Source organism: Monodelphis domestica, chromosome 4 (assembly GCF_027887165.1).
Source record: "Monodelphis domestica isolate mMonDom1 chromosome 4, mMonDom1.pri, whole genome shotgun sequence".
Lineage (NCBI taxonomy): Eukaryota > Metazoa > Chordata > Mammalia > Didelphimorphia > Didelphidae > Monodelphis > Monodelphis domestica.
In genome coordinates this window covers 317251657-317273891 of record NC_077230.1, presented here as the reverse complement: position 1 = coordinate 317273891, position 22235 = coordinate 317251657, and the positions used below count along the sequence as shown (strand labels likewise).

At 36.1% G+C, this 22235-nt stretch overlaps 2 protein-coding genes across 5 annotated transcripts in view; one reads left to right on the top strand and one right to left on the bottom strand.

Moving 5' to 3' along the window:
- SERPINE3 (serpin family E member 3) overlaps positions 1–11970 on the top strand; it is a 44144-nt gene extending 32174 nt beyond the window's left edge. Inside the window, exons 7-8 of the mRNA XM_056826127.1 lie at positions 10956–11042; positions 11759–11970. Coding sequence (XP_056682105.1) covers positions 10956–11042; positions 11759–11970 — 299 coding nt within the window. The remainder of the gene's footprint in view (positions 1–10955; positions 11043–11758) is intronic.
- Positions 11971–15675: 3705 nt separating this feature from the next.
- Positions 15676–22235, bottom strand: part of INTS6 (integrator complex subunit 6) — a 92361-nt gene continuing 85801 nt past the window's right edge. For all 4 annotated transcript variants that reach the window (XM_001368490.5, XM_016421927.2, XM_016421928.2 and 1 more), the window contains 3 exons: positions 20654–21028; positions 18597–18690; positions 15676–16356 (listed from right to left, as the gene is read on the bottom strand). In XM_001368490.5, coding sequence (XP_001368527.1) covers positions 16263–16356; positions 18597–18690; positions 20654–21028 — 563 coding nt within the window. In that variant the 3' untranslated portion in view covers positions 15676–16262. The remainder of the gene's footprint in view (positions 16357–18596; positions 18691–20653; positions 21029–22235) is intronic.

Here is a 22235-nt window from a genome sequence, read left to right as displayed (position 1 = left end):
TGAAAACAGGGACTGAGAAGTGGAATCTCTATCATGGTTCTAACTGTGCCAAATATGTTCCAGTTTACTCTCCCAAAGCCAGACTAGTTATCTCTCTTCTTCAGGGTGCTAGGGGATACTGAGGGGTTTGCAAGGTTTTCTCTTTCTGTAATGACACTTCATTAAACTTCCACCAGCTGCATCCACTCCCCAATCCTATCCTTATTCCTAAAGGCCAGTAACTAACACTCCAGTTCCATTTAACCACTTAACATTGACCAGCTTTTACAAATGAATATTTACTTCATAGATGGAGCAAGAACAAACATACAGACATTTCCCCCAATACCTCAGAAGCATCCTCTTCCCACACCATCTTGGTCTCTGAGGGGAAATAGACTCAAAACTTAATTCAATTACTATATAATATCAGTCCCCATCAAAGTTCATGTCCAAAAGTGGCATCTCTGCTGGAGGAGTTCTTGTCTCAGCTACCACTGGGCTGGGCTCCCAAAGGTCATTCCTTGCTCCTCGGGGCATCAGTGTTGCACTGGCCCTGGGCCCCAGACTTTGGATGCCAGAGCCCTTTCCTGACCTTTTAAATTCACATGGTCAGAGGCTCCAGTCTCCTTCTCCTAAAAGGGAAAAAAAAAATATGGAGGTCAAAGACCAAAGCACTGTCACAGGGCCTTGTGGCCTCAGTAGGGAGAAGGCCTCGTAGCCTCCTCCACCCCATACAGCCTTGTTTCACTGGCTGCTAGGAAAGAAGTCATCAAATGAGGCAAACAAGCTGTAGTTGAAGCAGAGGCTTCTAAAGACCCTCAAAGAATTTCGTCTTCAACAGATCTACCTGGACCAGCTAGACAATATCTCTGAATGCTCTGAAGTCTATCCAAGGACTTTCTAAATATGTTCTTATGACAATCCAAGAAGAAGGCTTCCAGCCTTTCCAAGTGAAGAGATGATATCCAAGGCATGTTGTCTACATGCCAGAGTGCAGTGGTATAACCCACTGGGGTCAGTATTTCATAAAGGAAAATGAGACCTATTTTTTTTTTATTTAGGACATAAAGAACAAAACCAATGACATGGCCAGTCGGATTCTTGAAAGGACCTTCTACAATTATCTTAAATTATCTTTTCAACTCAGAATCTGTTTGTTATAAGAGGTTATTTTAAATTTCTACATGAATACTAAAATAAGAAAAGTTAGAAGAAAAAAGTGATTGTCCTGGGTCCCATTCCTCCCCTCCAAATATTTTTGTTTTCTCTGCTCGGCTGTCAAAATGATTTTCTTAATGTATAGATCTGGTTATATTATCCCTATTCTTCACTTAATAAACTCTAGTTGGTTACTTATTATTTCCAGGATGAAATAAAATAATCTTCTATTTGTTATTTAAAGCCCTTCACAATCTGTTCCTTCCTATCTTTCCAGGTTTCTTCCCCTTCCCTCCCCTCCATGTACTCTACAATTTAGCATCACTGGCCTTCGTATTATTCCTTGCCTATTTCCCAAATCTGTGCATTTTCACAGGCTGTCCCCCATACTGGAAATGCTCTCCCTCTTACCCTCCATTTAACAGACTCCTTGGCCTCATTCAAGTCTTGGCTCACATCCTACCTTCTTCAAGAGGTCTTTCCCAGACTCCTTCTACAGCTAATGCTTTCCCTCCGAGATCACCTTCCATTTGCACAGTATATAGCTTGTTTGTTCAATTTTTCACATTAACTCTCCTATTAGAATAGGAGCTCCTTGAAGGCAAAGATGTGCTTGTCTTTCTTTGTATCTGAAGTGCTTAGCAGAGGGCCAGACAAGCTCTTGATGACTAGCTGAGTTCTCAGGGCTAGAAAACAAAACCCCAGATCTGGATAGAGAATTTTGAGGCTCTCAAGATCTTAATTCAACACTTCCCCCTTCAGCTGACTCTGTGCCCATGCTCTCTAGCCATTCTAAGAAGGGGAAAATGAGATAACTGCATGGACAGCTCCCTTTAGATGGATAGCAAGAAGCTGGGTAAAAGGAACCTAAGCAACAGCAGTTTTAATCTCCCTGTTATCTAAGATGATGAGGAGAGCCAGGAATAATGAAATCTACAGGAAATCAAACAATCCTCATTTTAAACATGAATTTTACTTGGCAAAGGAAGGTTTGCACTGAAAAGTAGATAGCAGGAATTATTCATAAAGTTATCTTGTCATATCTTCAAGGGCAGGACCATAGTGATACTACCTGTTCAATAGAGAAGAACCACAAAGGATAAAGGAATCCTGATTGACTTCTTCTAAAAAGTGGACTTCATCTCTTCAGAAATGCAAAAAAACACTTCTGGCTTTCATGGAGAAAAGATGTGGCAGAAGAATCAGGGACAGGAGCAGAAGCAAGTGTAGGAAGAGGGCTTGAGGTAAAGGGGGAAAGATTGCAAAGATGACTTAGAAGCTTTCTAAATTGTAGCCAAGGCCAGAGATTGAATTTAGGGAAACTTGGGAAAACTTGAGGTGAAGGGGAGGGTAACACCTAGAGCTGAAGTAGGAAAAGGAATTGAACCATTGAAGCAACCATCAATCAATCAACATTTTTCAACACCTGCTGTATGCTAGGCACTTTGCTAAGCATTGAAGAACTCAAGGAAAAAGGTGGAGAGGGGGATTAAGCAAGAGGACAGAACAGAAGGTGAAGGACCTGTGAAGAAGAAACAGGGGAAATGAGGAGGACTGGATTGGAAGGAGATATGAGCATTGAAATGAAGTAAGAAAAGACCCATACCTGGACTGGTCTGGAGTAATGAGACCTTATTCAAAAAGGGGCAGTGCAGATACAAGTAGGTGGAATGTTTGTTTGTTTAAATAAAACCCTTAGGATGTAGACTCTAAATGATCACCCTAGTGCAATTATCAATAATATAGAAATGGGTCTTGATCAAGGGCACAAGTAAAACCCAGTGGAATTGTGTGTAGGCTGGGGGGAAGGGGAGGAGGAGAGGGAAAGAATATGAATCATGGAACCATGGAAAAATATTCTAAATTAATTAAATAACATTTTTCAATTAAAAATAAATAAAACCCGGGGGCAGCTAGGTAGCTCAGTGGATTGAGAAACAGGCCTAGAGACGGGAGGTCCTAGGTTCAAATCTGGCCTCAGCTACTTCCTAGCTGTGTGACCCTGGGCAAGTCACTTGACCCCCATTGCCTAGCCCTTAACACTCTTCTGCCTTGGAGTCAATACACAGTATTGACTCCAAGACAGAAGGTCAGGGTTTTAAAAAAATAAAATAAATAAATAAATAAATAAAACCCTGACCTTCTGTCTTAGAATCAATACTGTGGTTCTAAGGCAGAAAAGTAATAAGGGCTAGGTAATGGGGGTTAAGTGACTTGCCTAGGGTCACACAGTTTAGGAAGTGTCTGAGGCCACATTTGAAGCCAGGACCTCCCACCACTAGATCTAGCTTGTAATCCATTAAGCCACCTAGCTGCCCCTATAACACTGTATGCTAAGATATGTTCAGGTGAGGAAATCCAGGAATCAATGGTGGGATCCTATGGATGAAAACTTTCAGAGGGAGAAACAAACAATATCATCATCTAACTATATCATGCAGACCACTTAGAAATGAATAGAGAACTTTGGGAAACAGATGGAAAAAATCTGGCATGGAGGTATGTTACTTTAGTGATAGAGGACTTTGGTTATCTGGGCAGCTGTAGATCTCTGCTTTGTGGGAAGCAGAGCAGTTAATCATTTCTTGTATTGCCTTAATGAAAAGTTTATCCTTCTAAAATTGAAAGAACTAAGAAGGGGAATTTCTATTCTGAAGCTGATTCTCAGCAACAAGAGGTTGCTGGGGTGGGAATCATGGGAACTTTTGAGGAAATGACAATACAATCTTGGAATATGTGGTAGAAAAGAAAGCTAGAGACAATCTGAACTAAGTGCTAGATTTAGAGAGTGAATTTTAAAGGGTTAAAAAAAAAAGGTAGAGGGGGCAGCTGGGTAGCTCAGTGGATTGAGAGTCAGGCCTAGAGAGGGGAGGTCCTAGACACTTCTAAGCTGTGTGACTCTGGGCAAGTCACTTGACCCCCATTGCCTAGCCCTTACCACTCTTCTGCCTTGGAGCCAATACAGAGTACTGACTCCAAGAAGGAAGGTAAGGGTTAAAATTTAAAAAAAGGTAGATAGAAACTCCATGTACTAAGGAGGTGTGGGAACCCTCAAGAATGAAATTCTGAAGACAATTTATTCATCTTCCATGTACCCCTCTTCCCCACTACTTATTGTAATGGTGGAACCCACTATGTTACCATCACCCACAAATGCACTATTTACTTCTGTTCATGAACTCTGAAATTCCCTTACCTGATCACAATCAGTTGTCATTCCACTTCTCTCTTGCAACCCCAAAACCTGTCTTCATCTTTATTGTGACCTTCAGTATTTTGACTCATCTGTCTGACTGCTACTTCTTATTCTCCTTTGCTAAATCTTTTTCCAGGTCATGTTCTCTAATGATAGATTTCCCCTAGGGTTCTGCGCTCTCTTCTCCTCTGTATTTCACTTGGCAATCTCAACAGATACCATGGATTCAATTACCTCCCTACTGATGATCCTCAACCCCAATTTCTCTCTTAGCCTCCAGACTCACATTCCCCATCTTGAATTGGATGTCCTGTAGACACATCCTAAACCCAACAGGTCCAGAATTGTACTCATCTTTCCACTCAACTCCTCCACTCTTCCAACCTTTCCTATTATTGTCAAGTGCACCGCCATCTTCCTAGGCTCACCAACTAGGTGTTAGACTCATTTCCTTTCTCTCATCCTCCGACCCCTCCCCAAAAGGTTTTGGTTTTGATGCTACTTGGGTGGGTGGGAAGAGGTTCAAAGAAGGGTCAAAACCAATATTGGAAGAGGATGGGACAATAGCTGTTGAAAATTTCTATTTATTCTGCCAAGAAAAATGGTCTTTGAATAGGAAAGGACAGAACAAAAATGTATAATAAAGTTGGGAAGTAGGAAAGTTCGATGATGGGGATGATTGATGCCAATTGTGTATACTTGAATTTGCATATAATCAGAGAAAAAGACCAGTATAAATGACCACGTTTAGTTGAGCCATTTTGAATTATAAAATATATTTATTTTATTTAAAAAAAAGATACAGTAGCATAGTGCCTTACTACCCTTAAAGAGTTCTTGAACCGTTTAAGATGAACTAAATCCTTAAGTATTAAAAGAACTAGTAAATGTTGAGCCACCACCACTATTGGTGATATTTGAAAGATCACAGAGAATATGAACTATATATACCTGCAGAATTGGGAAAGGGCATATGCTTTCCTAGTTTTCAAAGTTATAAATTATAGCCTGAAAGTTTGATTAGGTTTGTGGGGAAAATTCCAGGATGTATTATTGAGATGGTTAGTGAATATCTTGGAGATGTGTAATCACAAAAGGTTAGGATGGTTTTATCAAGAATAGATCATGTCGGACTAACCTTATTTCCTCTTTTGACAGAATTTTTATCTTGGAAGAATAGGGAAATACTGTAGGTATCAACCCTATTTTAGCAAAGGATTTGTTAAGTGTTTTCATGCTGTACTTGAGAAAGACATGAAGAGATGTGAGCTACATGAGAATACAATTAGTTATATTTGAACTGGTCAAATGACTATACTAGCTCCAAAGGGAGTATGCTTGGGTCCATGTTGTTCAACAATTTTATTAGTTTTACTTGGAATTAAGAGATGGATATTAAATTTATCAAATTATCAGATGACTGCACAATGAGAGAACCAGGATTCAAAAAGATCTTGATGTCAAATTAAATAAACTGAAATTTAATAGAGACAAAGATAAAGTATTATAGAGGTTTTTAAAAAATCAACTTCACAAATACAAGATGAAGTAGACACAGACAGCTGTTAATTTTGGGGGGAGGGGAAATCTAGAGGTTTTAGTAGACTACAAGCTCAATTTTAGTCATTGGTGTGATATGGCAGCCAAAAAAACCCTAATATAATCTTGTCTTATTAAGAGGTGCTATGGTAGGGTCCTGCTTTTCTGTTTTGGTTTGGACCACTTCTGGAAGTTCTGAACACAATCCTGGGCCCCATCTATTAGTAAGGGCATTAATAATGAAGGGAATATACAGATTAAGGCAATGAGAATGTTGAAGAGAGAATTCGTGTCAAATGAGGATCAGTTGGTGTAACTGGGGATATTAAACCTAGAAAAGACTTAATGGAGAATGTAATGGTCAAGTTTGTCAAGAAGAATAAGTCTAATCTTGTTTAAAACTGGCCCAAGAGAGCAGAGCTGGAATAGTGAGTGGAAACTGCAAAGAAACAAATTTAAATTTGATGTGGGAAAAACTACCTAACAATTGGAATCCAAATCCAAGGGTAGTGGGTTAATCCCTATTGGACAGCTTCGAGCAGAAAGTGGAATGGTTATGTGAAAGCTATGGTGAAAAGTGGGTTCCTTCTCAAAAATGGTCTACAACTAGTTCTGAATTCTCTTCCAACTCGGAGTCTGTGATTATATTCATGTTGCTTTAGTCGCTTAAGGTAATTTCCACCACAGAAAGGTTCTTCATTGCAAAGGACTCACTAGCAGAATAAATCACAGACTCTTCAGTTTAAGACAAAGTAGGGGTTACTTTATCTACAAATGGGAAGAATGAAATTAAGAACAAGCGGTTTGGGAGCTGGATATCTCTTACCACTGAACACATGTCTAGAAGAATGACTCCTGGGAGAGGTTGTATAAGACAAAGGTGTCAAATTCAAAAGCCCACAGCCACAAATTGCCTACAAAGCTCCAAAATGCTATGGGAACCAGATTAAATATAATTAATTTTTTTAAGTCATTATGTGGCCCTGTTTGAGTCTGACACTATTGACGAAAGATAATGAAGGGATCTGTTCTATATACATCACCAATTAGATTATCAATTTCAGTGGTAATTTGCTTAATCTGTACTCTTGCATTACCCAGCTAAGACTGATTTAAAGATAGCATTCAGATGCGTATATGACTATTCCATTCCTTATCAAACACTAAGCACTCTTTCCTTTATTTCTAAACCATTATTTTCCTGGTGCAGTAAAACAGCTGTCACATTCCTAAGAGGAGAGAATCGACTCTAAAATACCTATGTATCCAACTTCACAGATCATACAGAATATTTTTTTAAATTCTAGGGCTCTCTTCCTATTGTTTACCCCACTTCTGGACCTCCTCCTGCCACATACAAGGAATACAGAAGCAATTTATATGTTAGGCAAACAACAACAACAACAACAAAACTAAACTAAATAAGTAAAACTGTTTATTTTTCCCCAAATTATATACTGGGTTCAAATCTGGGGCCTGGCACTTACTGTATGACTTTTGAGCAAGTCACTTTTGTTCTTCAATTTCCTCATCTGTAAAAGAGTGACTGAATCAGATGGAAGTGCCTTAGCAACTAGGGCTCTATAATCCTAATACAAAATAAAGCCAAATAATTTTGTGATTATCCTGCTTTATGTTATCAGTGTCACAGTTTGTCTTTATTAGAGTGGATTGGGTTAACTAAAGTGCATTTTAGTGGTTCCCTAAGTTGCTATGACATTTGAAATTCCACCAAATACCTTAAAGTTTGTGGACAGCTGCTTGGCTAAATCATTAAGAATATGATTTACTGCATTTTAGCTATCAATTAAGAAAATAAACACAAAACAGCTAATTCTGGGAGATGAAGAAACTTTTCTCCCCTCAGATATTTCCTTTTCAGTGAGCCTCTTCTCCTAGCTCACCTCTGGTAGATAGATCAGTTGTGAGATCAACATAGTATTCCAAGTCTGCTTTAATAGGTCTAAATTAAATCATGCTTAGCTCCAAGTCTACCAGGAGACTCAAAATTACAGGACTGAGCCAGTCCCTCTCTCTAAGACTAGGTCATTCTGGTTTAGAATTCACCTCATTCCAGACACATCTTATAGACTGTCAGATTCAAAATGACACTTAAGAATGGACATGGCTTGCTCTTTGCTTGAACTTTTTATTACTAAAATTAACATGTAATATAGCTCTATAAAAAGCTTTACTGTATACTATCCCCCCCTCCCCAAAAAAAAACCCTTTGTTTTCACTTTTGCCAAGTTTCCCATACCCATTTGGGGAAGGGTATTCACAGAAATACAAATCTTTGTGAATTCCCAACAAGTCTGTACTTTGACCTTAAATCCTTTCATTCTTCCCTGATATTTAATTCTATCCATTTCATTCCCACTTCATCCAATCTGTCCTAGTCCTGCTGATTCTACATCTCAAACCTGTTCTTTCTGCAAGCTTCAGACCCTCATCACTTCCTTACCTGGGTAATATTAGTAGCTTCCTATTTTTCATGGTTCCAGATTCTCTTAATCGATGGACTTATTAACAAGCATTTATTAAGCTCTGTGGCAGGAATCTTGGTAAAGACTGGGAATAGAGGGGGGAAAAAACCCAAATACCCCAGTCCCTACCCTAAAGGAACTCCTATTCCAGTTAGAGAGGTAAATATTAGGTAAATACAGAGTACTACACAGAGCACATGAAAAATTACCTCAAGAGGTAATGGCTCTGTAAATGAGGGGGAGGAGGAGAAGGTGGCATTTCAGTTGTCTTGAAGGAAGTGGAGGTGAAGAGACATCCCAGGAATGGAGGGCAGCCAGGGTAAAGGTAGACAATGGTGTCATCTAGCCTGGGGGAATACAGTGTGGAGGGTCCTAAAGTGGAAAGGCAGAAAGGGGCTGGGTTTGAAGAGCTAAAATGCTAAACACAAACGGTTTTATGTTGATCCTAGAGTTAACGGGGAGCTACCTACTGGAGTTAAATAGTAACACAGTTAGCCATGGTTATGATTAGAGCCATACTTTAGGAAAATCATCTCGTCAGTTATGTGAATGGTGGATTGGAGTAGGAAAAGGCTTTAGGCAGGGAGAATAAAGTCAGTGCTAGAGCTTAGGAGCGAAGCGATAAACGTCAGAATTAGGACTTGCTACATACTCATAGCCAAGGAAGAAGATATAGGAAAGATATGAATATAGTAATGATAAAACCCATTGCCTATTGGGATGAGTCAAAGAGAGCATGTAGGCGACTGGAAAAATGGTGATGCCTTTAATACTAGGGAAGTTTGGAGGGAGGATGAGTGAGTTAAAGGGAGAGGAGATGCATTCTATTTTTGATACTGAGTTTGAGATGCCTATAGGACATCCAGTTCAACTGTCCAATAACGTTAGTGATGCAAGACTGGAGCTCAGGAGGCAGACTAGGGGTGGTTTGGGAATCATCTGCATAGAGATGATAATTGAACACATGGGAGCCATGAGATCACTAAGTGAGATAGTACTGAGAAGAGGGAAGAGGACCCAGGACAAAGCCATAGGGGGTTATCTACAGTTAATAGGCATTAAATAGATGAAAATTCAGCTAAGGAGCTTAAGGAGCAGTAAAACAAGTAGAATTGAGAGCAATCTCGTGAAAAATCAAAAGAAACTCTCTAATTCAGTTCTTCACATAGCTATCACAATAATATTCCTAATGCATAAGTATGACCACGTGGCTCCTTTGATCAAAAACCCTTTATCGGTTCTCTATTGTCCACAATATATAATATATTATATATGAAATATAAAATTCCTCACCTATTATTTAAGGCCCCCTGTAATCTCTTACCTTTTCAGTTTTATTTCACTTCAACCCCTTACACACATTGTATTTTCATGCAAAGGTGTACCAATGTTTACTGAATTTAATAGATGTTCACGTAGGCCATCTCTCAGCTGTAAATTAATTCCCTCTTCACCAACATGAATGCCTTCCAGAATCATAACTCCTCACAAGGCTCAAATCAGCCACTATCTCTTCCATGAAATCTTACCTAATTGCTCCAACTCAGAGTCCTCCTCTCCCCTGCCTCCATCACATTCTAGCATACATAACATCTGGACTACATCATAACCATCCAAGAGAGCTTTACGTTCGTTGCCTTTGTACCCCCAGATCCTAGTATAATGTCTTGCACGTGGCAGATTCCAAAATTTACTTTATGATATAGTCACATCCTGCTACATAACATTTTACTTTGCTGTTTATAAACTGATTGGATTATATTTCAAGGTCTACTGTGTCAACTTTGGACTTTCCTCTTATAGGATATTCATAATTTCTCAACCAATTCAAAGTTCAGGGGCAGACTAATACTGCTGGCTAAAATTCAAAGCTTTTGGCAAGAGGCCATAGAACAAGGGATCCTTGCTTTTTTTTTTTTACACTCATTTTGGTAATTAATTCTATTAAGCCAAGGGTATATATCATCTACTCTCTTATCTATACACTAAAAGCTTAATTTAATATATATCTCCATGAAACCTTCCCTGATCCTCTGGACCTCATGTAATTTTATCATCTCTCTAAATACTTATATGGTACTCACCTTATAGAGTTATGATAAAAACCCTTAGTAAATCTCAAAATCCTATATAAATGTGAGCTATTGGAATTCTGTATTATTTTTCTGTGTGCATCATACTTTTATGTTAAATTAAGCTCTATGACAAAAAGACCATGTCTAATCTCAACTGCTTTTTCTCCCAGAATCTTGCCCAGTTGCACAGAATTGGTACTTAATAAATGTATTAAATTGAATTACATTCATGCTCATTAAGCATCTGCTACTGAAATTACATAAATTGTTTCATGCAATGGCTCTATTGCTGAGGGAAATGCAGAGGCCATTTTGTTCAAGTCTAGTACTTTTAGTTCATCAGTTAAAATCTCAACCTCAGCAAAAGGTAATGAGAGACACTTGCAAGTAGAGACAAGGTGTGCCTCAGATAATGCAAATAGAATATGTACAAACATTTTCAAATGTTAAAACCTTTATGCCAAACTTAAGTTATAACAAAAATAAGTAACCCAAAGCTTTGTCTTTTCTTGGGATTAGGCCAAGATGACCTTTACGTTTCTGATGCAATCCACAATGCCAGAATTGAAGTTTTGGAAAATGGCATCAAGGCATCTGGGACAACAGGTATGCTTGTACAAACAAGGAGCAGAAAAGTGAGAATTTGCTAGTGGCACATCTACTCACATTAAATACACCAGAGTTCAAGTTATCGTGTTTTATTTTTGAACTTAAAACTTTATCTGAAATATTGATGTTGTAGTCTAGGTTCAGAGTTTTTCAATGTTGGCTATCTATACATAAGAATAATTGCAACTCAATGCAACAGCAATGAGTTTCCAAAAATGAAAATGAGATTAGAAAAATACTATTATTACTCCCTAAAAATAGTGTGTACTGATCCATTTGAAAATTATTTTCAGCATAAAAGAACTTCACACTTGGGATATATTACTAGAACTAGGAGGTTTTAGATCTCTTCACATTCCTGACATTGACCTATCACCTGGTCTTCCCCAAGTATTATATGCTGTTTTGTTCATTTCAATTTTTGCAAATATCTTGAATTTAATGTCATTATAATCTCTTATCTTTAAAAGTCAAGTACATATTTTACTTATTTCAATTTAAATGTAGCCCTTCTCCTCAACTGCTTTGAGAAGTAATGAGTTTCCATTTCCACCAGAGGCTTAAGACCTGTTAAGGACATTATGTAGAGAAGATTTCTCTACTGGCAAGTAGAATCTCTAGATCACTAATCAGCCTATATCCATCTAGTTCCAATAAAATCATAATAGCAGCTTATCACATTAATTTCTCTATTTCCCTCATTTTTTCTGTAGCTCTATTGTTACTAAGAAGATCAAGGACTCCAATTTTTAAGGCAGACAGGCCATTCATCTTTTTCCTGAGAGAATCGAATACAGGTATTTCGATAATTTCTTTAAAGGAATTTCATGAGAAAAACTACATACACATTAGGACTAGGCTCTCCAATCTAAACAAGGGCTCACCTGTTTTATTGTTTGAGTTAATGTGTCACACAATTAAATGACATCTTTTTTATGAGAAAGATAACCCATCAACATCTAGGTGTGTGTGAGGTTTTGACTCCTATAACTGCTGGTGCTATAACTGTGGTTTGAGGAACCTCATATGAATCTGTTTCATTCGCCATTTGTAGACTCCTGCCTTTGGATCTTAAATAATTGTGTATGAATTATTGTAGGCCCAAATCTTTAAGAGGACTATGAGATCAAAACAATTTAGAAGCCTGCTGATTATTGGTTAAACTTTTAGAATGGAAAAAAAAAGTATGCAAAATTATATTAAGAAAATTTGCTTGCTTTATCAGCAGTTTCTCAATACTAAGTTCAACATCTTAGGAATTGAGGCTACTTTTAGTCCACTAGAGTACACTAGGGTAATTCTTGACTGACTAAAGTAGACCCCTAACATCATGAAAGGAAAATATTAACCCAAGGAAGGCACTTTGAGGTGCATTTAAGATCATTATTTATTTATTTTCCTGAATTTTCTATACTGATTTTCAGCCAGAGCTGGGATCTTACATTTTCCACACTCTTGTTGAAATTGCACAGGAAACAAAAATCTTTCCCCTAAGCACTTTTGGGCACCACATAGCTTTGTACAGGCAAATTTACAACATAAGGCCTTGGCAAGTCAGAAATAAGAGGTAAAACCTCTCAGATTTGGCAAAATCGAACAGTGTTTTGTTTCTCTTTGCATGCATAGCTTACTATTTGCTTTTCTCCCTCCTTTGGCAACCTTTAAAATCCCAAGAAGGAAAAGGTACTTTCAAGCAAAGATTGGCATTGTCAAGTAAAAAGGAACAAAATGGAATAGGAATTTAATAAATCAGGCAAAGGTGAACTGATCTAACTGTACTAAACAGCAGGCATGATTGTTATTAATGGAGGAAAACTATGTTCAAGAGTTAATAAAGAAAATTGGAATGTCTAGGGAAACATTTACTATAAAAATTTGCTAGGGAAACTGTTGACAGCATTTTATTTGAGAATTATTAGCTGTATATTGTACCTTAGACTTAAACCTTCACCAGAAGATAGTTTCTGTAAGAAGAGATTCATTTATATGCTTCAGCATTTCATTGGCAGGTTTGGAGTGAGGGCAGTAATATGGAAGGAAAAGGAAAGCACATTAACTCCTCATAGGCAGACATTAAACTTCAATTAGAAAGGGTACTTCCAAAGAACATAAAGCTAAAGTAATTTGGGGCTGCTTTTCTAAAACACCAAAATATAACAGGGAAAAAAATGGTCAGAATCATCATGGCCAGGGTAATTGGCTATCAAAACATGTTCCAAAGTCAGAAATTCCCACTGGATGGGAATTTGGAAAATGACATCAAAACCTTGATGTTTTGGAAGAACACTACCTTATTTAAAAGTTGGCAGTGACTGCAAAAATCTAATCAAAAACCATTTCCCTTAAGCATTTAAATGGTCACTTCGTATGACAATATAATTATGAATATACACTGAAGCACTTTTAGGTTCAATTATCATTTCCCCCTCCCCCCATCACCCAACAATGGCCTTTAAGAAATTAAACATAAAGGTCTTTGCTAGTGTTCCAAATCAGTTAAAGGTTCTCATGAAGGAGATAATTAAAGTGGTAGAGAATCTGCCCTAGTTGCATTGTTTTCTTAAAAAAACAACAACAACAAAACCCTAGGTAGAAGTACACTAAGCTTATTTTTATCACAGCCATCAAAAACAAATCCCAAAAGCCAGTGGGCATGATGATAAATGGAATATAACAATAAAGTCTAAGGAATTGTGATAATTTAACTTGGGTATAAAATCTTTGGGGTCAGTCTTACAAACTGATGTGAAGAGCCAAAGTTACTTCCCTATCATTCCATTTCCTGACTCCACAGTTAAGAATTCATTCCTTTGGCTTAAGACTTTCAGCTTGTTAAAATGTAACTATCCCTGTTAGGAGCATTTTCAGCCTTGTAAGACAGAACACAGTGTAAATTAATTTATTCAGTTCTCTCCTAACACCACTGAGAGACAACATAAAGGCATTGAGACAGCAATATGAGCACTGGAAGCATGAGGACACATTGCATTGACTTGGAGAGGCAAACAGATGACCAATGTTGTGAGGAGGACTGGGAAAGAGCTTTCCTCCTTTTGCTCAAGTCAGTCCTGGGATCTAGTTAGTCTAATTAAATTGAGCATGATGACCCTCTGATCTTCCAATAGACAATATAAAAGCAGAACCGACATGTTAAATAAATGGGGAAAATATTTTGATGTTTAGTTATTGAATACCAAAATGAAGTAAACCTGTTTGCCAGGTACTCTAATGAAGTATGTTCCTATCTAGAAAAATATCAACCAAGAGACTTCATTTTTCTATCCATCTCACATTCTGGGTTTATATTTGAGTCCTAAATAGCAAGTCACCTACTCTATGCTTAGTATTTGCTTTGCAATATGATTTTAAGTGGCTAACTTCTCAGCCTACTGAATTAGATGCTATTTTACTGATAGGCATTTTGTATAGGTCAAGGTTTTTAAATGCCTAGAAAGATACTTAGTAGCACTGCTTTAAGTATTTGTTTTTATTCACAGGTTCTGTCCTCAGTATTGGAAGAGTTACAAATCCTCTAGAATAATAGGTCTCAAAGGTGGTTTCTTCACTTCCCTCTGAGCACTGAGCTCTCTCCTCAACAAAATGTGACTGTATTTTTATTATACCTGAACAGGGTAAAGGCTATATGAACCTAAAAACACTTGCATAAACTATTAATGCTATCATGCACCAATTTTTCTTTCGCATTCAAAATCTTTTTTCTTTCAGTTTACTAAATACACAGGGGGACCATTAGCAGTGAAACACAGTTTTAGTGGCCATCAAACTTTAATGTAATGTGTATGAGAGGTAAGATTGAGTCAAATGTGGTGCACACCAAGTTATGCTAAGGCCTTAGGAAACAGGTATACTCTCCTTCCAACAGTTAGCTTTGGCTATCCATCAACTGTTGATGTCTACTAAATATTAGTAGTCTAGAGCTTTCTGCTAGGTACTGAATTAAGTAAGGTATGAGCTAAAACTATAATCCAGGGAACCAAATTTACTGCTTTACTTTGTTATTAAAATTTCTAAACATGGAAAAGTAATCTTAAAATGTCTTAATTCGTCTAGCATTCAAGCTCAGGCAATAGGCTAATCAGGAAGAATAAATCCCTTTCTTGATTACATCAATGTTTAAAGTTCTTATTGAATAAACAATTAAAACCTCCATAGTCTTCAATTCTAAGGATTGACTAGACAGTTGAACCAATATATGGTGTGTGGTGTGTCCCAAATACTTGCTTCCCAGTAATATCATCAGTTTAGTTAGTTAAATTCAGAGGAAAAAGTTGCTATGGGGAAGAACAAAAGTTAGCAATTAACATTCCATAGCTTCTATTCCTTGAATTGTTTTATTCTTTCCAGTGCCACATCTATGGATTTTTTCTGTAATCTGGAGATGGAGTAATAATGGAAATAATATATTTTGGCCAACAGCCTAATGAAATAATCAGATTGTGTTATCATGTTGCAGGAATTTTGATAAGACTATGGTAAACTCTTAACATAAACTTCAAAGGGTATAACATTTCTAGTACTAAAAATGTGATGCCTCAAAAATTATGCTGATCTCAAGAATTTTCCTTAAAAGGATTATTTTAAATTTGACTACTTCCTAAAACACACAAGATTAAAATAGAGCATTTATTGATGGAATAACAAAAGTGCTTTTCTTAAATATTCTTCAAAATACATTTGTACAACTTACAATAATATATCCAAAATAACTGTATATACAAAACATTACCTTGTTTTTATGTATGTGCTTTTTCCCCAAAAAATTACAAAGTAACTTTTTTCTTTTTTTGTCTTTTTCTTTTCTTTTTTTCTTTTTTTTTCCTTTTTTTGGCAAAATTCAACCTTAACAGAGGTGACAATTTTGAAGGTTGGATTAAGAAAATAGAACCTGAGGGAAATTGACACGCAAGAGTCAATGACAAGCAAGAATTTCTATGGGATTTTTTTGTTTTAGTTTGTTAAATAAAAATGTTCTTGAGTGATACTTTTCACATTAGAAAAATAAAACCAAAATGAAGAAAGGTCACTGTAAAATGATGGAAACAGGATCTGTAGACTTGCTGCTTTTAGTATTTCAAAGAGCCAACAGTGCTTGTCAAAAACGAATGCAAAGATCACAGCAGTGTACTCCTTCAGTCATATTTTTACTTTGTGTTTGGGGGAAGGGAGGGAAAGAGGTGGCCACATTCTAGTTTCTTTTTAATTGCTATTGATATGGTTTATCTGATTGGATCTGCGATGAATTTCTTCCAAGAAGCCCTCCAACTGCTCTATTAGCATTCGTTTTTTAAACCTAAAAAAAAAAAATAATAATAACACTTAAAAAGTGAATAAAGATTAAGACATAATTAGAAAAATGTTTTTCAAAATAGCTTGTTTTAGGACTTCAGAGACATGAATGTAAAAACAAATCTGACTTTTAAATCTGGATACTAACTTAAAAACCAGATAAATTCATCTAAATATTATTACTTCTTAGAATATGACCTAATTAATATAGGTCCCAAAATAATTGCTGGAAAAACAATCTTCTTGGGATACTTTGTGGACATTCAAAGAAAGTTAAGAAAAGTAAAAATTGAGCATTAATATGAAAAAAATAAACCTGTACTTAAAAAGTTGGCAAAGTTAATATAATTAATTCAAAGGGTAATAAAATAAACTTGATTGTTTCACTCTTGAAACACTTTGATCCATTACTTCTCAACCTATGCAAAAACTATATATGATTTTCATAACCTTGATAAAAATGGAACACAAATGCCAGTCCCATCCAAATACATTGTGACAGAATGACAGAATGACAATGACATTGGCTTCAGGAATTTACAAATGGCACAAGGAAAAACCAAACTGGAAGGATAAGATCATAGATCTAGAACAAAGATTCTTAACTTGGGGTCTGTGGTCTTATCTTTTTAAACATTTTGATAATTGAATTTCAACATAATTGGTTTCCTTTGTAATCCTACACATTCCATTCCATTCGTTTAAAAGTATTATTCAAGAAGTTCATAGCCTACTCCAAACTGCTATAGGGGGCCAAGCTACAAAAAGGAAGGTCCCCCCCCTCCCCCCAGCTTCCCAGCAGTTAACAGACCTAAAAATCTGAAGATTCTTCAGTAAATGAGCAATGATGGCTCCATGGATTAAAGAGGTTCTATTTACTTCAATTCTTTTCACTAGCCCTTTCTTCCCACTTGTCAACCCAATTTCCACTAAAAGTGAGCAGCAGTTTAGTGACTGGCCTCTAGACTGTTACATCTGTGGTCTGTGAGCTGCTAAAGGATTCAAAATTTAAACTAATCTTTGGACTATGTGTGGCTCTTGCCTGGATCAATCCAGTGTTAAAAAGGACTAGGGTAGCCATCTAACCCAACATTCACTCTGAGGATCAGGTAGATTAAGTGGCTTGTGTAAGGATACACAGGTTATAAATGTCAAAGGCAGGACCTGACCTGAGGTAGGTCCTTTAAGAGCAAAGCCAGGGCTCACTACCTTCCAATCCATAAGGGAACCCTATCATCTTCATCCACAAGCCTGGGATCACAGGGCTATCAATATCAACATGGAGCTGTAATGAATCTAGTAGAGATAATTTCAGTCATAGATCAGGAAGTGAGTGGGGAGTGACAAAGTGAACAGGGACACTTTAGCTTCAAGATTCAGTGCTTTTTCTACTTGCACCAAAGTGCAGATTTGAGTTCAGCTCCATCATTTTTTAGATGAGAAAATTAAGGGCCTAGAAAAGTTAAGTGACTTGACCCAAACCACAAAGTGAGAAAGCTGAGACTAGAGCCCAAATCTCTTTGACTTCTAGGTCCAATGTTATGGCAAAATATGACCTATGACTGTTTTATAAGAAAGATTGCTTCCAACAAATAAGAGATGATCTATCTATTCACTCTAAAATTATTGTGTGGGTAGCATAGAAGTTGCTATGAAATTAGCTAAAGTTTATATTTCTGAGGAAAACTATTAAATTATCTCTAAGGTTTCTTTTGGCTTAAAAATGTGATTTTTAGATTAGTAAAGTAAACATCTATTTTATTCCATTTATACAAACTTATTTCAACTCATGTGACTATATAAAACTCAATAATTTAATCTAGATTATTCCTACCACGATTTTTAGGCTTCTAGGTCAATGATAATTTAAGCTGTACCACATTAACCCACTTAATTTTAAGAGGTTCCCACCTATAAACATGTTCCATTCAAATCTCATTTCTAATCAATAGCATTTATGGCAGTATAACTATAAAAAACTAAGAAAAACCAAAAGGAGAAACAAAATTAAAACAGATTGAGAGATAAGTCTATCCACATTCCTTATTTTTGCTTACATAAATACACTCCATGATTTCTGAGGGGTTTAAATGTATTCTTTTTAACTGGTGAGATTTTTATTAACCAAAAAAGATATACATATATAGAAATTCGTATGCATAATATAAAATGCTTTATAGAATAGTCTACATTTGCCAGTTATTTTAAAATATTTGACAGTTTTATTGTTCCAAGATGACCTACCTTGATGCTTCTTTAATAACATTCTGTAAAAATATTAGTCTTGTCTGCAAACTGCCTTGCACATGCTTCAGTAATGTGAAGATTCTTTCATATTCTTAAAAAAAAAAAAGAAAAGCAGCATCTAAGTAAATGGTTTTTCATATAGTTAATCATTTTCTAAATTATCTTTTGTAGGCACTTGTTCTACAAAGAAATATTGTCATACAAAAATATAAAAATAATTTCATAGGAGGATTTTAACACTGATTAATGATTTATAGTGCATATAAAACAAGTGTGATTAAGGAAAATAAATGTGAACAAGACAAAAGTAATTTATACAATATTAATATTTTGAGGCAACTCCTACATCAAAGTAATAAGCATAAAGCCAGGAAAGCATTAATTTTGTAGATAGCTTTATAATAACTGAAATAATATGTAAATAAATTTTTTTACTTAAGTATTTGTTGTTCATTAAAAAAACTTTTTCCTCAAACAAAAGTGTGGGGAAGGGATGAAAAACAGAATTTAAAACTTTCATTTCAAGCTTTGTGTGTAAAGATTTGGAGGATTTCAAATGATGGTCTATATTACAAGTTTCTTTAAGACAAGAATTGTATTATATAAACAGATTAGGAAAGGCGAGTCCATTCATATTCCTTATGTTTGATTATATAAAAATACTCAATGATTTCTGAGTTTAAATGTTTTCTGATGATATTTTTTATTAAATTAAAATATATTATATGTATTACATGTAATATATATTAAAATAAAAAAAATATATATATATATGGAGGTGCATGTATAACATCTTTGTACTTCCCAAAGTTTTACAAATGGTAGGAACTCAATGTTTATTGAATAAGTGAATTAAGTTACAATAGTGAATTTAAAGTTAAAATAATTTCCATTAAATATCTACATATAAAGTAGCTAGATGGCTCCGTGAATAGAGCCAGACCTGAGATGGGGAGGTCCTGGGTTCAACCAGGAGACCAGGTGTGTGACCCTGGGCAAGTCATTTAATCCCAGTTGCCTAGCCCTTACAGTTTTTCTGCCTTGGAATACTTAGTTTTGAATCTGAGAAAATAGGTATGGATTAAAAAAATTATTATCTATCTATGGTACTATCTTTCTCAGAGGCAGCTAGGTGGTACAGTAGATAGAGCAGTGGGCCTTAGGTCAGAAAGTTTCAAGTTCAAATAATTTCAAATCGAGTTCAAAATCAGAAACTTACTGTGTGAACCTGGGAATGTCATTTAGCCTCTTTGATCATGTGTCCCAGAGTTGTTGAGAGGATAAAATAAGCTAATATATAATGCTTACTACAGTGTTTGGCACATGCTTCCTTCCTTCTTTCCCCACACATATAATTGTTGTTAAGCTCATACACTAAAAAACATCCCTAAGCTCATGTTTAATAATCATGGTATTCAATATCCAATATGTTTTAAATATAGTATGTATACAGGATTGTGCCATGGGATATATATAAAGATCAAATAAGCCAGGATCTTGATCCAAATGGAGCCGACAAGGGGGGCAGCTGGGTGGCTCAGTGGATTGAGAGTCAGGCCTAGAGATGGGAGGTCCTGGGTTCAAATCTGGCCTCAGACACTTCCCAGCTGTGTGACCCTGGGCAAGTCACTTTACCCCCATTGCCTAGCCTTTACCACTCTTCTGCCTTGGAGCCAATATACAATATTGAATCCAAGACGGAAGGTAAGGGTTTAAAAAAAACAAAACAAAACAACAACAAATGGAGCTGACAAGCATATGGCACACTATACTAGGAATAACTAACTCTTGGTAGATACTCAATAGATACCTATTGACTGACTAAAGTAAAAGTATATATAGTGCAAAAATCATAATTTTGCAATGATTGTGTTTGCATGCTGAGAGAAATGTCAACTTCTAGAGATGACTATGCAGTCAAAATGGACATGAAAGAGTATTATTAAACTCTGACAAAAATTATCTGATCCTGAGACAAAATGAAGTCTACAAATACTCCTCTTTGACTACGTAAGACAATCAAATTTGAGGTGTTATCTGTTACTAGCACCTACTTCTTCCTGGCTTTCGAATTTCCTTCATTATTTGTGCTTTTAATTCAATGTTGACCTCTTCGTGGCTTCTGCAATGCATCAATTTTTTCCCTTTGTTGAGTGAAGATGCTGGCATGTTATCCTCAGCACATTGTTCTTTATCTCTTGGTTCTTCATGATTTTCTAAAAATCCACCCACAGTAAGGTCATTAGTTCCTAAATGATCATGGCCAAGAGCCTCTGTGTGATTGGTTGGTCGCTCCAGTAAATTGACCGGAGAAGAGGATGTCGAAAACTCAGAATCCATCGCATTCGGTGCAATGTCTGATGACAGTTGGTCTGCAACATGATTCTCAACCACATCATCCACTGCCATGTCATTAGTGGTTTCTGAAGCTAAAAACAAAGATAAGAGAGCTTAAACACAGGACCAAATGGGAAGCATTTAATCAAAGACTATAAAAGCATCATCTAAGGCTATTTCTTATATTCTACAAATCAATATACATACATAATATGGCACTGATGTTTTCTTTAAAATAAATGTATTGAGAGTAGTTTTTAACTTCTGCCATGCACTATAACTTTTAAATGAGATATGTTTAGGTAAGATACGCATAATTTGTTATATTTAGTCCTTTAATTTCTTTTGGCCTTGGTGGAACATTTGTTTTACTCAAGGCATTTATCTCACTGTAGGAGATAGCTCATACTTGCCTCTCTCTCTCATTCTGTCTGCCTCAAGCAGACCTCAAGCAAGCTAAGGAAGCACAATTACACTTACCAGCTATTATAAATTAAAAGCAAGAGATGAAATTATAAGGCTTGGAGAGGAAGGAGTTTCAGTGGCCTCAAGCATATAGTCCAAGTACTGCTATTAAGTACTACCTGCCTAACTGGGCAAACCCCTTGACTCCTCTCAACTTCAGGTTCTTCCTCTATAAAAAAAAAGTTTTGGAATAAATGGACTCTGAGGTCCCTGCAAACTAACAATTGACACCTTAAGTCAATTCTAATTTAACAGAATCTATGCCAACACAAACTGGTTCTAGATAATATTAATTCTGTGGACCTGTGGATAAAATGTTGGGCTTGGAGTCAACTGTATTTGATTTCTAAATCTTGCTCAAAAAAACCTGTTAGTAAGGTTCAAGGACTGTCACACATCATATTTCTCCAGAGCTTGTTTTCTTATTTCTAAAATCCTTACCTCAAAAAATGCTAACGATACAATAAGATATTTATAAAATGTTTTCCAATTCTTAAAGAGCTTCATAAATGTTAGTTATCATTATTAGCATTCCCAAATCCCAAATTCTGATCATAAATTCAAACTGCATCACACTATCTTTATGTATAGAACTAATTTTCTCTTGTATAGATTATAAATTGTCATATTCTATAGATCTATAGCCTTTGATGAATTTACAAATCACAAAAGATAATATGAAAATGTCAAGGCCTTAAACAGTGACATGAATACATGAATGCTCAGTAAATTCTATCCTAAAGGAAATTTTTTTTTTAAAAAGCACACATTTAGACAAATATAAATCATCTTTAGAAATATAGGATTACTAACCAAATTACTAAATCTAATATA